Source organism: Podarcis pityusensis (genome assembly GCF_964106645.2).
Source record: "Podarcis pityusensis genome assembly, chromosome: Z".
NCBI classification, from domain to species: Eukaryota; Metazoa; Chordata; class Lepidosauria; order Squamata; family Lacertidae; genus Podarcis; species Podarcis pityusensis.
Window position 1 is genome coordinate 4278000 of NC_138044.1, and position 16672 is coordinate 4294671.

Sequence of the window (16672 nt, forward strand, 5' to 3'; positions counted from 1 at the left end):
AGCTGTCCATGGAGGCACAGGTCAATTCTGTATCCAGGGCAGCTGTCTACCAACTCCACCTGGTACGCAGGCTGAGACCCTACCTGCCCGCGGACTGTCTCGCCAGAGTGGTGCATGCTCTGGTTATCTCCCGCTTGGACTACTGCAATGCGCTCTACGTGGGGCTACCTTTGAAGGTGACCCGGAAACTACAATTAATACAGAATGCGGCAGCTAGACTGGTGACTGGGGGCAGCCGCCGAGACCACATAACACCGGTCTTGAAAGACCTACATTGGCTCCCAGTACGTTTCCGAGCACAATTCAAAGTGTTGGTGTTGACCTTTAAAGCCCTAAACGGCCTCGGCCCAGTATACCTGAAGGAGCGTCTCCACCCCCATCGTTCTGCCCGGACGCTGAGGTCCAGCGCCGAGGGCCTTCTGGCGGTTCCCTCATTGCGAGAAGCAAAGCTACAGGGAACCAGGCAGAGTGCCTTCTCGGTAGTGGCGCCCGCCCTGTGGAACGCCCTCCCATCAGATGTCAAAGCAATAAATAACTACCTGACATTTAGAGGGCATCTTAAAGCAGCCTTGTTCAGGGAAGCTTTTAATCTGTGATATTTTACTGTATTTTTTGTTTCTATGGAAGCCGCCCAGAGTGGCTGGGGAAACCCAGCCAGATGGGCGGGGTACAAATAATAAATTATTATTATTATTATTATTATTATTATTATTATTATTTATTAAGTCCATGTGCCTCCTCTTGATGCTGACTAGCTCCTTGGGAGCCTCTCCATGGAAAACGTGTTCACTTTGAGATCCATTTTTTTCTGGAAGCACAAGAGGGCAGTTAGAATCCTTGTTTCATATTTTTAAAGACAGGCATTCCAATCTCATGAGCCTTGTGGAATAATAAATGTCTGCATTGCTACTTAGAGCAATTTCAGCCATTCCATGACAATGAAATGTTCTGTGCTTTACAGAAGATGGCATGGTTGGGAAAGCTGCACTTCGGAGTCATGGGGAAGGTACGTGGTGCTGTTCTGGAGGAATTGCCAATAGGGATACCTGTAAGAGACATGACGTGCTGAGATAATCAGTGTTAGAAACTGAAATATAAAAGCTAGGAGCCAAATGGCTCCTGGAACCAGGGCAAAAGCAGAATGGCTAGTTGCCATTCCCTTCCCACCCCATGTAGCAGCACTTTCTATTTGTTTTTTTGAAATGCATGAACGAACACACAATTCACACAAATCAGTGACAAATTGTTAATATGACATTTTAAATAGAAGTTCTTAACTGGACACCCCAAACATAAATGAGGCTCAGCCTCAGCCTCAGCAATAGTGTATGGGGGGTGTGTGTGTGTGTGTGTGTGTGTGTGTGTGTTACAATTTCTACATAGAAATAGATTCTACTGAAGTCAAAAGGGCTTACACCCAGGGAAATGTGAAAGGAGAGTCCCAATTCCAAATTAACTTTTGTGTGTGTGTGTGTGTGTGTGTGTGTGTGTGACTGCCTAAGCAGCTGGGCCTTCAAACTCATGTTATAATTATATGAAAGGTTCTGGGTACCTGGGATGCCAAATTTACTGTAGCAAATTATTATTATTAAAATTTGTATATTGCACTATGAAAAGGTAGCCAAATAAAAACACTCCAAAAATCTTCACAAAACCAGGTATAGTAGCTAATGGACAGGGAGCCCAAGGCCAGAAAGATGGTAAGGTAGGGGAGAGGGAATTGAGGCATGAAAGGGTAAAAATGAGAAATTAAACCTCAGGAGGAATTTCACAGGGCTTATGATGAATATAATGTTATGGAATTCAAATTGTAATACAATAAAATGCAATATATAAGAAACAAAAGAAGCAATTAGGGCACAATTTAGGAAAGAAAGGTTTTCAATCCTGATCTGAATCTGCCTGTTACTCAGAAGTAAATCACAACCAAGTTCAATGGGGCTTTTCTCCCCCCCCCCTTTTTAAACCCATGTATGATGTGCTTTTAATTTGAAATATACTAGCCAATTATGATGGTTTAAATCGTGCATGTTAAAGTGTTATCTACCTCAGACTCTCACAGTGATGGCTTAAAATCAAAACAAATTTTGGAGTGGGTTCATTGAAGGACACTTATGTCCTAGGTTTGCAAACTGGACACTCAAGGTGGTGTCTCTGCCATCAGTTGTATAGGCCTTTAATATGTGTTAATTGCGGTGCCAAAACGATAAATTTATATGAAGGAAAGTGGGTTTAGGGAGAATCCAGGGCTTGTCTGCAGAGTGGAAGGAAAGGATGATCTTTTTCTGCCTCCCTACTTCCAGCCACTCTATGAAGAATGAAGAAGAGATCCTCTTAAGAATATTAGGGGGGTGGGCAGGGGAAGCATGGCTTTGTTTTTTGCAGTTTTCAGATGAGGACTAGACCATGTGAAAAATGAACATAAGATTTTTAGTTGGAGTTCATTCATTTTCAGCTTTGTATTCTTGTTATTAAAAAGTGCACTTAGACATTCCATTGTTGCACCCATAACCTAGGTTGAAAGTGCCATTCATCTCCTAGGTTTCATATTTCAGTTTCTAACACTGGACCTTCCTTTTAATATCCAGAATTTGAGAATCTCTTAAAACATTGAAGTATTAATGTAAGCACCACCCTCCCCCTCCCTTGATGGGTGCCTTGTCTTTTAAGGGGTGTTTTCTTGTGTAAATACAGTCAATGGGACTCTAATATTAGGAGATTCATCACAATAAAACAAGCAGATGTCAGATTTCTAAAGTGGGCTTACATATGCTAAGTCTTAAAATACTGTTACGGTAAAATCTGGGTGTGAGGCTGCTCTGCCACTGTCCGCGGGTCCCTGCGGAGGAAAATGAGCTCAGCCGGAGACAGGAGCAAGCTGCAGAAGATCCAAGTTTATTGCGCAACAGGTTCAAGGCGAGATTGAACAGCGAGAAAGGGGTGACACGAACTTTTGAAACTTCCCTCCATGTCCCAGAATACAGTGCAAAATACATCCCAGTTACATCATGAATACATTAAGAAGAGGTTGGGTTACACAGGATTAACATATGGAGGAGGGAGGGGGGATTATGCAGAGCTGGAGATATGCGCAGATAAGCACATCCTGAATACCGATGCGAAGACAATGGTCCATGTATGCATAGTCTGCCACCTGGCATTGCCCGGAGGAAAGGCTTGGCAAAGTGATTTGACAGGATTAGGGTCTTGACACCTTGCTTGAGGGATTATGGAAGACAGGGGAGGTGTCATGGAGTCCTAGAGAAATTGAGCAAATTGGCACGTTGATTTTCTATGAATTTTATAGATTTTAGTCCCTTTTGACATTGACAATTGGAAATAAATGGATATATTGTAGCGAAGAAGAAGGTGAAGAAGACATGCCCCCCCCCTTCCGTATCAATACTATAATATTTCTCCTAAACAATGGGGGTTGGGGGAAGGAAGCAGGTTCCCAACCTCTCCAAAGCAGCTTTCTAGGACCTCATTTGTCAAAACAACAACAAAGTAACCTCCCCACTCTTCCTTGATTCTCTCACCCCCTCCTCTCCCAAAGCAAGGCTCATTTTACTTAAAAGTACACCCATACACACCTCTTCTCTTCTGAAATAAGGTGGGAAGGAACCCACCCCTCTTCTGTCTAGGAGCAGAAAGTGAAGTGCCTCCTTAACAGTGGAGCAAACAGAGGCAGAGGAAGAGGTGGGTGTGGGTGGTCTGAACTGGAAATCTGAACCTGGATGCTAGATGGTGCTCTGGAGTCGCAAAAAAAGACTGGTGATGGGTTAATTTCGAACTGAATAAGATAGCAACAGCACTCCTGAAAAATTCTTGGATGATATGGCCAGCCAGTTTTAGTTAAGAACACAAGGGCAAGGAGCTATTATGATGGCACAAACCAGTCAAGAAGAAGCAACAGATGTGAGGCTTAGAGAGCTTTTTGTGGTGGAGGTGGGAGGGAGAGGAGGACTGCTTTGCCACACTGGTGGGTGCGAAGGGTTTGAGTGGATGCTTCATCCTGCAAGGGTATGCCAGCTAGTAGGACAGTTTCTGGTCGATAGATAGGGAGCAGGGAGTACTCGATTGAAGCCACTGAGTAAAAGTGTCATAGGAGCATAAAGCCATTATGATTAAATGGAATTTGTTCACGAGAACCACTGGATGGAAAGGGTTTTTTTTGGGGGGGGGGTTATCCTATTCTGCTTAGAATATACTTATTTTTAAACGGTTGGACATTTTCCTGCCCCACATCATTCAGGAAGGATAAATGAAAAATTGTTATGAGATGTCAATGCTAGATTAAAAGAAAACATATTCCGACATAGGTAGCTTGCTTGTTTTTTAATTACTTTGACTGACACCTATCCTTTTTCAACTCAAATTAACAATAAATCTGAAATTGCATGTTGGAATAGCTAGACACAGGAAGGGGTTAATTTCCTTCACGAACATAAATTGCCCCGTGGGTGAGGTAATCTGCAAGGCACAATGAGCCTGTTGCTGTGGTAATGGCTGAGCCATGACCATGTGATTAATGTATGTCAGCTAGTTCTGTGTGTTGTGTCTTGGTTATTTGGTCCAACGGTAATACATTGTATATATCTCTCTGAAAAGCCTTCTACAAGCTAGAACTTATTATTCTGTGTACAGTGGATGCTCGGGTTGCGACCGTGATCCGTGAGGGAGGCACATTCGCAACCTGCAGGGCTGCGCATGCGCGGGTCACGATTCGGCGCTTATGCGCAAAGCGTGATTTAGTCTTTCTGTGCGAGTGCTGAAACCTGGAAGTAACCCGTTCTGGTAATTCTGGGTTTGGTGTGGTGCTCAACCCGAAAACGCGCAACCTGAAGCGTCTGTAATCCGAGGTATGACTGTATAACTTTGTCCAGAGCTGTTTGCTGAGCCTCTTTCTTCTACAACAGCAAAACATTTGGGCATTACTCTAAGTGATACTGCGAGCAAGATCTTCAATTCCACTGTGTGTGCATCTTATATTAGATTCCCAACACTACATTCTAAAAGTTTGCATTTGCTGCTGAATGTTCTGATGGGTATATAATTTTGGAGAACTTGTAAAAAAAAAAAAAAAAATGCCTGAAACATTTGAAAGCCTTATTTCTCAAAAATGATGCCTCAGCTGATTCACAATATGAATAATAATTAGATTGGCTAGAATATTTAGATTTGCAACTTTTGTTTCAAATACAGTGGACCCTTGGGTTACGTTACCTTTGGGTAATGTAACTTTCGGGTTGCAAACGTAGCAAACCTGGAATTGGGTTTGCCGCATGCGCAGAAGCGCCTCTGCGCACCTCACGCATGTGCAGAACAGGTGCCTCCAGTTATGAAGATTTCGGGATATGGCTGGGCCTCCGGAATGGATCCCGTTCGTAACCAGATGTACCACTGTACTGCTTTTAAGTTTTCTTTCACAATGATCAAACAGTGATGCACGTAGCCTCAATACAAAGGTAGCCTCAATACATGGAAATGCTCTTACATTTCTGCTATCTGTAAGCATGATGTGTGCCATAAACATTCTGACTGTCCACTAAATTTGTACTAGTAAATGTTCTTCTCATTTTCACCCTTTTATTGGTATGACCTTCTTTCGTCTGTCCTTGTTCAGAATCCTCATCTCTACTTTCATCTCTTTTCTCACAGACTGTGGCAACTCCTCTTACTTGTCTTCTCATGTATCGACAGTCTAGATTCCTGCTTGTGACCTCTACTACTTGACATCTTCACATGTTCCAAGAGCCGCTCATTTGCACCACAGGCTACAGTGTCTGGTGTTTGTTTGGAGTTCCTGTTCAAAACTTTGCAACTGTGTTCAGAACTACTGTCTTCAGTTGATTACAAGTTATCTCTTATAAACTATCACTCTCGGACAGATTAACTGCATATGTTCAACCTTCATTCTTAAATTTATGGATAAATGTTTCTCTTCTCACTGGGTCTTACTGTGACATTTGAGATGCCGTATAACAGACTACTGTACTACATAAATGGTGTGAATTGGGTAGGTGGGTGTGACCCACATCCATGGAAAAAATAATGAACTGCCTGGGATTATTATGAGAGAGTTGGATACCTTTCCAGCTGATATTTTTGACCTGGATCATATCAGTAGTAATAGCCTCAGTTGTCCATATATTTTGTCTATTTGTGGTAGTTAGGTGTTATTTGTGATCACCAAGCCTGCCTCTTCCTCCAAATCCTTTGTCACCTGCACCTCCAGCAATACCCCATGCAACTTGTAAAATTGTAAGTGATGGTCTGGAAATTTTTACTGTGAGATAAATATCACTATATTCTGTCTATATTCTGTTACTTATCTCAGTGACTTTAATGGCAAATCTCACCTAAATGTGATATGGCTGTTTTAATAGTCTTGTATAATTTTGACACTACTGATTTAACCTGATATTGCATGTCAGGTTTAATTTCCTGTTGAGCAGGAAGCAGAGACTGTAATCAGTATGGAACATAGGACTGCTTTTCTATTACCTGAACATACTCTCCAGAGTTCTTCTCTGATTAGCCTAGCTCTCAGATATTGTCAACCTGTGTCTGCTCTGTACGGCTTCATACTGCAGATAGAGGTTTGAGTAACCAAGGTAGTGGTAAATAACTTGGGAGTGGTCCTCAATGTTATTTAATGGTGTTATTTATAGGAGGCATCACTTAAGTTGATGAACAGAAATGTAGTTAGGAAATGTAAGTGACCTGAAGTTCCACTGCAACATGCAAATCACCTTCTTGTGAACTGAGACGGAAGCTCTTGTGCAGAATCACATGACAGCTTATCTGCAGCCACCAGCAGATCCTCTCCTTGGCACTTGGACTTGACACCCGATGAGTCATTGCAGAGTCACCTAGGGAGACAGGGCTGCTTTGGCTGCTGTTTCTCATATTGAATTACTTGAGAACAAATTGGAATTACCTAGTCAGCAGCCATTCTTTATCCTTTGCCGCTTGTTTTCTATGCTTCTAGCTTCTCCAGTTAAGACAGCTATCTTTTGAAAGTATGTTAAGGTTTTTTCATGACTCTGTACATTTAAACATTAAAATATTTTTTACAAAAAACTCCTGCCTGAATAATGTTATAGGAATTCTAAGGTATCAAATATAGAATAAATGTTGATAATTGCACAAAGTAAGCACACCTACATAAGTATATAAACCATATGTCTAAAATAGTATAGGAGAGCAGTCCAAAAGCCATCTTGTCTCTCATGAAGACTCTAAATATTTCCCCTGCCTCCTGAATCCCCCTTGCCTGAGAACAGATAGCAATCAGGGGAAGTTCATGAAGGGATTCCCCTTCTATATCTATGAACCTCCTTTGTATCAATTGTCATATGCTCTGCATTGAGGGATGTCTGATGGGCATCCTGATTGTCTTACCAAATGCTATTGTTTTGTGTAAACTGTCTGAAACTATGTAAAACTTGCTAAATCCTCAGTAATATCACACCTTGGCCTTCCTGGGCCACAGGAATCCCACCTTATGTGTGATATAATTTCTAACTGTTTGTAGAGGGGATGTCCTGCTTTTCTACGCCAAAATGCAAATCCTTAAAAGAGATTTTCTTCTTGGTTCTGGGCCTCTCTTGCCTCCTTGCTAGGAGGGGAGGGAACTCTTGCAACAGAAAAATAAAGATCTGCCTTGCTTTCACTGCATCCTGCCCCTATCCGTTCATCTCTGACTGATCATAGACTTAGGGGGCTCAGTCCCTTGGGGAGTTGGGCAGCAAAAGCCAATCACCCCTATTTTCCCTATATCAATATCAACAGTGCTCCAAGCAATTCTGAAAACATGATACTAGTGTGGGCCTTGTCCAAGCGGTATAATCTCTGCCCTAGCAGAGAAGATGGATAGAAGAAAGGCCTGAGATTTGGAAGGCGTGTCTGTAGCGATACAGTACAGTAAATGTTTATTTCTGGAACTGTCAGTTGAAAAGGCTATGTAAGGCATTCAGTGAGTTTGTAGGCAGTGACTCGTTCAGGTTGGGGATGTTTCCAGCTCTGATACCCTGGCCCTCTAATAGCAAATCCTATGCATCTTTCATCAGAAGTAGGTCTCACTGAGTTGAGAAAATAGAGTTTGGAAGCTGGGTGGCACCCTCTCATTCTGGTCTCCCACCCATCCTTTATTTCTCTCTCATGTCACTCCCTTGTATCACATTGCTGTGGAAAGGGGAGCATGTGCCAAATGGATGATGAAGTGACTCCCTTGCCTTGGCATGACCCTCTACATAGGAGAAGTGTGTAGTGGGAGAGCTGGACACAGGGTTGTGTTTAGGTAATGGCTGTGTGCTCTCTTGTTCCTGTCAAGTGCGAACATCACGGTAACTGCACCTGGAGGAGGTGCAGGTGCTAGGAGGTTGATTTAGACCAGTTTTTCAACAACTGCGGCAAGAGTATTGTTAGCCCAGAAATAGAAACAAGAAGAAATTCCGACAAAAGAAGAACGGCAGACGAAATTAATGGACTATGCAGAATTGGACAAAATGACAGGAAGGATTCGAAACCTGCGGGACCAGAGATTTACAGAAGATTGGAAGAAGTCTATGAATTATTTGAAGAGCAACTGTAATCAACAAATTACACTAGTAGGACTACAAGAAGTTCTGTAAGGAGAAATATACGAAGTTCGTGCGCTCTTGCGGGCTTTTCCCCAGGAGGGAGAAGGGACTGACTGGCTGCATCAGTCCCTTCTCCCAGAAAAGCCAGGAGAAGCCGCGCAGCCCCTTTAAAGAGCTGGTGTAAGCAGCTCCTCTCGTGTAAGCAGCTCCTCTCCCACTTTCCTGCTTCAAAGTGGAGGGAATCCACTGCAGTTGCGAGCAGAGGATCCATGGCTCCGCTTCCTTCCCTCGAAGCAGGGTGCGGGGGTGCAGGGGGAAAGAGAGCAGGAAATAGATGCCGGGCAGGAAGACACAACCACACTTTGACCACTGGAAAGTCCACCTCAGCCTCCCCAGATTTCCACTGAGACGGCCAGGCTAATCTCGATGGCCATAAGTCAGGCTCAGCATTATTAACTGGACTTAGATAAGCCATGGTTCCCCTTCCTTCCCTCCTCTGAGGCTCGATTTAAAGCAGCAAAGCAGACAGGAGCCACCCGCTTTGCTGCTTTAAATAGTTTAGTGCAACATTTGATTCAGAATATTTTTGTGTGTGTTTTCCTCCTCTAAAAACTAGGTGCGCCCTATGGTCAGGTGCGCCCTATGGTGCAAAAAATACGGTAAATATATTTGGAGTTTTGCATTGCTCAATTTCAAAGGCTCAGTGCAAGTAAGTATGATGGGATTTAGTATGGAGCATCTTGCAGGCTTGCATGAGAAAACAAAATGAAGGGTTGTATCCATTCAAGAGGAGATGCATTAAAATGAATGAACATGACTAACTTGCTTCTATTGATTTTGGTGAGATTGCTCTCGCCAAAGTTTGTTGAGTAAAACTTAGATATCACTCTAATATTTTTGTAAATAAGTGAACTTAGCAAGAAAAATAAATAGAAAGCTATAGCACCCCTCTCAGCAGGATTGTACACATTTTTTTCATGCAAATAACTATACTGTCATGCAAATATTACTTTAACCCCATCCTTCCTCCAAATAGCTCAAGGTGGCCAACATAGTTGCCACTCCCATTTTTATCCTTGCAACAATCCTGTGTAGTAGGTTAGGCTGAGAGGGACTTACCCAAAGTTACCCAGTAAGCTTGTGACTCAGCTGGAATTTGATTTTTGTACTACCTGGTCCAAGCTCTAATCCGTACATCACGCTAGTTCTAGGTGTTCTGCAGCTATAGCTCTAAGAAAAAAGTAACTTCTCCACACATTATTTACATACTCTGCAAAAGTGCAGCAACTCTTAACCAAATCCTAAATGAAAAGCTATGTTAGCAATTCTAGACTCCAAGGAACAAAACTGTTAAAATAGAGCCAGCGCCAGACTGTCAACTTGAAATATGTCTGTGAAATGTGTGGCAAGCATAATAAGGGTGGCATTGCCCAATTTAGATGTTGAAACAATGCAAAGAGGTCATGTTAGGCTTCTGTAATTAGGCATAGAAACTCTCAATCATGACTCAGTCTGGTTTCTGCTTCCCAGCTGGACATTATAGGAGCAAGTCCATGTTTTGCTTTGTTTTAAACATCACATATAAAATGGGGATATGATTTGTAGAGCAAAAAAGGCTCATTCATGGGTGAGGAGTATAGAATGCTTTTCTCCGCACCCTTAGCTCAGTTCCCTGCCGTCTTCGTCCTGAGCACTGTTTTTCCTAGCCAGGATCTGGTACTAGAAGTGAGTTTAACTGTAGAAAGATCATTTGTGGGATCAGATGGCAGAAAGTGAACTATGGGCAGAAGAAGCATTGAGCATCTCCTTTAGGTGCCTATGTTGTTGCTACATAAATTTGTATTTACATTGAATACAGTGGTACCTCTGGTTGCGAACCAGATCTGTTCCGGAGCCCCGTTCGCAACCTGAAAGGAACGCAACCCGCGTCTGCGCATGCACGGGTCGCAATTCGCTGCTTCTGCGCATGCGTGTGACGTCATTTTGCGCGTTTGCGTGAGCGGCGAAACCCGGAAGTAACCCTTTCTGGTACTTCCGGGTCGCCGCAAGACGCAACCTGAAAACGCGCAACCTGAAGCAAACGTAATATGAGGTATGACTGTATCTAGTTTGGCCCTTATCCCCTTGACAAGTATTATCTAGCTTCCTGGGTTTTTTTTTAATCGTTAGACTAAGGTAAGATATTGGGCATAAACATTGGGTGCTGTCGCAGTGTATTAATTAAACAGGTGGCAAAGTTGATATAATACGCCTTATGGGAGTTTCTAGCTTTTTGTTACATGAGGTTACCTTAGTTCCTACAAAGGCCCCTAAAGAACAATGATTTAGCTGACGTAGAATGTAGGCATGGTTTGAAAAGGACAAGAAATTCCTTACTCTGTTTCCAAGATTCTTGTCTGGGTCATGACTCAGATGCTGGAACATCTTTTGAATGTGTTTTCTTCAGCTCTGCCTTTCCCTGTTTATAATGCTGCCCCCCTCAATTGTTAGCCAGGTCAAGCAACCTCATCTTTGAGGTTATAGTCAGCACTCTATGCAGAATTGTCTGCCTGTATGCAATAGACTGTCCAGTCACACGCTTCCCTGATTGGCTCAAGATTGCTGGTTTGAATAATGAACATGCTAGTGTTAGAAACAGTGATTGGCTGAGCACTGCTGCAGTGAGAATGCAGGCTGGATGCTCAGGGCTTCTGTTCCTTTGATGTGTATTGGATGAGCTGGAAGCACAGGTTAAATCGCTACAGCTGTCTAGAGTGAAAGGATCTGTTATCCAAGCTTTCTAAGAGCAGTGCCTTTGCATTCTTTTGTTCAGGCTTTCTGTAATGTCTAGCATCTTTGCTTTATGCTAGGAGACTTGTGCTTTTCTCTTTCATTGTCTATTAGAGTAAACTGCTTGTGACGCCAGACACGACAGCAGTACAGCAATTTTGAAGGCAGGAAGCGGCTGCAACCCTTCTGGCGTTGCTGTATTTGAAGCACTGCCGCGATGCGGTTCCCTTAAGAGGATACTTGGTAGTGCATTCACTTTTTTTAATCACTGTCTGCAGTGACTTCTTTACCAGGGCTCTAGTTGAAGGATAAGTGATGCTGCAGTCCCTCTGGCAGGTTTTTTCTTGCCTTTTTTCGAGGGCTGCATGTCAAGGCCCTGCTGAAGGAAAGGAGAATGAGGCAAAGGAATCTCCAGCTCCCCGCCCTGGGGACCAGGGACCAAAGATGCTGGGGAAACCGCTCAACAAAGAGACCAATCCCACTGAAAGGAGACCAACTATTCTATTGGTAGTTGGACCCGCAGAGCATTTCACACAGGTATTGTTGCTTTTATTCACCACCATCCTTCCCTGTGGGAATGGCTTTCACTAGCCTAGACAGGTGTGTGTGAATGCGATGTGGCTGTAAAAGATAAAGGATGTGGGATGCTAAGACTTGGTTGCGCGGTTGGAGGAAAAGAGAAATAGTGAATACCAGTAGTTTGCCTCTTGAAATGTTTGTTTATGGAAGCGGCTTGATGGCAAAGCTATTATTAGGGACAAAGGTTGCATTAGCGCTGAAAGATTATATTACATAGGTGAATAATCTATATTATGGAGTGGCAGAAGTTACTTTGATAGAAACTGGGATGTTAAATTTGGTGCGTAATTAATTTTACTGTGCTTGTTTGTTTAAAAGTATTTCTAAACTGCTTAATATTTAAAATCTCCAGGCAGTGTTCAAACACATTTATGGTTGTGTTTTACAAAATAAATGGGATTTGAAGCTTCTGGCTTTGTTGTATCTTTAGAGACACTCGTTACAATAATTGTGGAACAAATTACGAAGCTTTGAGAAGGCAAGATACTGGCACTTTAGTTGAATTGTGTTTGGCTACAAAAACCTGATATTGTATTCAAGTTAAGAGTTGACTTCATTGTAGACTTTCAAATGTTCATCTCTTTGTACTGTAGAATGTTATTTGGCGAGAGAGGGTGTGTGTGTGTGTGACAATGTGAACCTTTTATTTATTGATATGGGAACCTGCCTTTCAAAGGTGAGGGGTGCTAAATGTCTTACACAAAAGCTGGAGGACCACATATAACTTTCCTCTATAGTCAATGCAATTTTAAAATTGTCGCTTGCAGGGGGATAGAACTGAAGCAATCATATTTTTAAAAAAGCACCTTTAAAATTAATGTGAAATGATCTAAGCCCACAGCCAGTAATTTATTGCTTAGATTTGTTAGTTTACATGATAGGATAATTTATATATCAGCAGACTTATTGTGTTGAAAACTCTGGTTCAGGATCCAGCAAGGGCAGAAATTGGCAGTGTTGCTGGTCTCTAAACTTGGATGCTCCCTTGAAAAAATGCAAATTGAAAAAAATGTAAATTCTTTACATCCAGAGTTTATCATTCTGAAAGCTATTCCTGGCATCTTTTCTATTGAAATTATCTTTTCCTGTAGGGTAGAGCCTTCATTAATTTTTCAAGCAAACAAGCCACTGTTCCAGATTATTCTTTCTCGAACTATCATTAAGCACACTAGATCTTTGTTATGGGCTGGGGAAACAATTTTTGTGAGTGGCACAAATGCTCTTGGTTACTATTGGACCTTCTTGAAGGTCGTTCTTTGACAGTGTCAGGCTTGGAAAGTCACATTTTTGGCTGGAAAACAAAGTGCCTGCTTCCATATGAAATTCTGGAGGCTTTAGAAAGCAGGAGGATATTGCAAGCAGAGCCTCTTCTGTTGCAACACTCAGATTTCAGAATGCCCTCCTTAGCCAGCTCCATCAGCCTTCCTTGTTAAGTTTTAGGCACCAAGTAATAAAACCAGTTTGCACAAACTTTAGTATTTGTACTCTCTCCCCGCAACCCACTGTACATTACTGTTAAATTTCTTGTATAGTTTTAGTGTAGTAACTTTATTATTGGACATTAGATTTTATGAAAAGGCATAACATAAGTAAAAAACATACACATAGTGTGTTAGAGAACATACGTGACAATAAACATGCTTTCTTTTATTCCACTTTCTGGATAAAATGAAATGAATGCTGCTAGTGTAATGTTAGACTGGGAAAAAAGTCCCGCCTGTTGCTCTTGTTCCCCTGGATACGTTAGATGTTCCTTAGCTATGTTGGCGTCTCAGCTTGCAGTTAGAGAGGAACTGTGCGCTCTCTACAAGAAAACTTAACTAGGGAGGAGGGGATTGAGAAAGGAGTCAAGCAAAGAAGCCATCGGTTAAAGGCTTCAAAGATTCAGGGACTACAGTGGTACCTCGGGTTACAAACACTTTGGGTTATAGACTCCGCTAACCCGGAAGTAGCACCTCAGGTTAAGAACTTTACCCCAGGATAAGAACAGAAATCGCGCACTGGCAGCAGCAGGAGGTCCCATTAGCTAAAGTGGTACCTCAGATTAAGAACGGACCTCCGGGATGAATTAAGTTCGTAACCAGAGGTACCACTGTATATTCTTGGCTTCCACTGCTCTTTCAGAGACAACATAAAAATACTACCCTCAAATAAGAAATATAGTAACATTTATTTGCTATAAAACTCTACATGGTTCACATCACCAAGTTTGTTTAACATTTTGGGACCTTGATACCTGAAGGCGTACCTCTTCACACATCGTAGCTTCCCTTGCTTTGAAATCATTACAGGGGTACCTCAGGTAAAGTACTTAATTCGTTCTGGAGGTCCGTTCTTAACCTGAAACTGTTCTTAACCTGAAGCACCACTTTAGCTAATGGGGCCTCCCGTTGCCACTTCAGCCTGAAGCAAAGTTCTTAACCCGAGGTACTATTTCTGGGTTAGCGGAGTCTGTAACCTGAAGCATCTGTAACCTGAAGCGTATGCAACTCAAGGTACCACTCTATTTGAGACTTCCTCAATACCATGATGGCAGGTGCCAGGCACATTTTGCACCTGGTTATCCACTTGCAACCAAGTGAAGATGCCTGGGTACCAGGATAGTGCCTGACATCTCCACCATCTGCTTGCCTGAGGACAGTGTTTGAAACTCAAATACATAGGTTAGGTGCCAAATAGCTCCTTAAACCACGGTTACATTGGATCTTGTTTTTACACACTAATACTGCATCCTGTAGAATTCTACCAGTTATATTTTATCTGCATGATCAGAATGAATTTCAGGAACCAAAATGCTTTTTCTGTGCAGCCTGAGCAGGAGCAGTAAAAAACATTACAGTTAATTGTTGTAGCTTGCCTTCACTTACCCCATCCCACTGCCCTGCTCACAACTGTGAAGAATATTCTCACGTTATGAATGGTCTGTGTCACCATTAAGAAAAAGAGGTAGGAATAGGCCAATATATATGTGGAATGTCCCTGGATCAAGTGACTTTTCTTTTCTCAGAGTTCTTAAGCTAGCTGAAGGTCGTCATCTGAACTAGCCAGAGTTTTAATTGATAACCAATCACAGTCAATGCATCATTTGAAAACAAGACTTTAGAGCTGTCTTGTCCAAAAATGGCAACTAGACATTCCATGTAGTTGACTGTAACCTTGGTTTAAGGAGCCATTTGGCACTTTGCTTATATATCTGATTTTTTAACATTGCTTCTGAATGCCATTGCCAAATTAGGTAGGGGAAGGTGTTTATGAGTGAAAGGGCCTTTTCAGCTCTGGCCCTTTAGTTATTAGTACTGTGTTGTGATTTAGCATTTTAGCTGTGTGGTTTTTAAAATTGCTTCCTCTTATAGCTTAGTGCTGCAGTATTTTACTTCCCTACTTTGTTTTAGTTTTGACTAAATTACAGTTGTGTTTCTATAGCATTATAGTTGGTGTTTTATATAATTGTGATTTTTAAGTTTGTCACTGTTACCTTGTACACCACCTGAAGAACTATTGTTATTAGTGGTTTGTAAGCAGAATGAAATAATAGATATCTTACATTAGGAGTGAGGAAAACTGTACATAAAATTATAGAGTTGTAGAGTTGGAAGGGACCCCAAGGGTCATCTAGTCCAACTCCCTGCAATGCAGGAATCTCAGCTGAAGCATCCATGGCAGATGGCCATCCAATCTCTGCTTAAAAACCTCCAAGGAAGGAGAGTCCACCACCTCCCGAGGGTGTCTGATCCACTGCCAAATAGCTCTTACTGTCCTAAAAATCCTAGGCAGTATTATCTTGATTCCTCCTTCTTTTATAGCCCTGTTCATGTGTTACTTGTAGGGCTTGGCCCCACTCCCACCACTGTCTGATAACAGCTTTTGCTTAGTCAGTGACATTTCCCTTGCTGTCCTGTGGCAGAGATTTTAGTCACAAACCTTGTGATAGGAAACCTCCACTTGGTCGCAAGGGGGCGATCCTGAGTCACAAGAAGCGACTAGTGACTGGCTAATTTCGAACACTGAACCCAGGGGGTCCGTAGCATCATTCACATAACAAAAACCCCCATAGAGATATCAAACTTTTCAAAAGTAGGAGATCCATGACTTGAATTTGAAAAAAATAAAGAGGTCCACAGCACTTAACTAATTGGGTACCACTGCTTTAGAGCATGCTTTCCCAACCTGAGGTCCTCCATGTTGGCTGGGGATGATGGTAGTGGCAGTTGTAGTAAAAATATATATAAGAGGGCATTTGGTTGGGCAAGGATTATTAGATGACCCAAGTACAAATAAACATTATGTAGTTAAATAAGACCAGTTTCAAAGTCCAACAAGGGATGGCTTTGTTTATCCTTACTGTTGGGCAAGTTTTGTGACAAAGATGACCTGTGGAATAGACTGTTCTTTCCTACGGGTGAAATTGTGATGAGCACATGATACATTGGCACATGATATATTGGCACAAAACCATCATGTCCAAATCCCCACCAGTGTGCTGGCAGTTAAAAAAGGTCAGTTTTGGGGTCGAGTTGTTCCTTTCTCATGAAAAATTTTCTCTTTGTCAACCAATTTGAAGCTTTGATTTATGCAACTGTTTTTTGACTGAGGTGTCAAATAATGTATTTCTTTTTGTACTGTTTGTTCCTACAGTCCCTGATGTGGCAACTGTACCCTGTAACAGCGGTCGGGGGTGGGAGAGGTCTGCTTGACCCAGCATTGAATCTAGACAAGAGGCACAAGTGGCTTCGGCC

General features: G+C 42.2%; 1 protein-coding gene and 2 long non-coding RNA genes across 6 annotated transcripts in view; 2 read left to right on the forward strand and 1 right to left on the reverse strand.

The window, feature by feature from the left end:
- The window catches only part of SLC25A25 (solute carrier family 25 member 25), a 42523-nt gene that overhangs the window by 6012 nt on the left and 19839 nt on the right, over window positions 1-16672 (forward strand). For 2 of the 4 annotated variants that reach the window (XM_080990942.1, XM_080990943.1), the window contains exon 1: window positions 11554-11894. The exons of the other annotated variants lie outside the window; for them this stretch is intronic. In XM_080990942.1, coding sequence (XP_080847068.1) covers window positions 11673-11894 — 222 coding nt within the window. In that variant the 5' untranslated portion in view covers window positions 11554-11672. Of the gene's footprint in view, window positions 1-11553; window positions 11895-16672 lie in introns of those variants that run through there. 4 annotated transcript variants of the gene reach the window in all.
- LOC308468676 lies at window positions 4594-7683 on the forward strand. The gene is made up of 2 exons (XR_013981806.1): window positions 4594-4862; window positions 5662-7683. It is a non-coding gene; the product is annotated as an uncharacterized lncRNA (long non-coding RNA).
- Window positions 6650-11167, reverse strand: LOC308468659. The gene is made up of 2 exons (XR_013981784.1): window positions 10965-11167; window positions 6650-6875 (listed from the first exon to the last, which is right to left on the reverse strand). It is a non-coding gene; the product is annotated as an uncharacterized lncRNA (long non-coding RNA).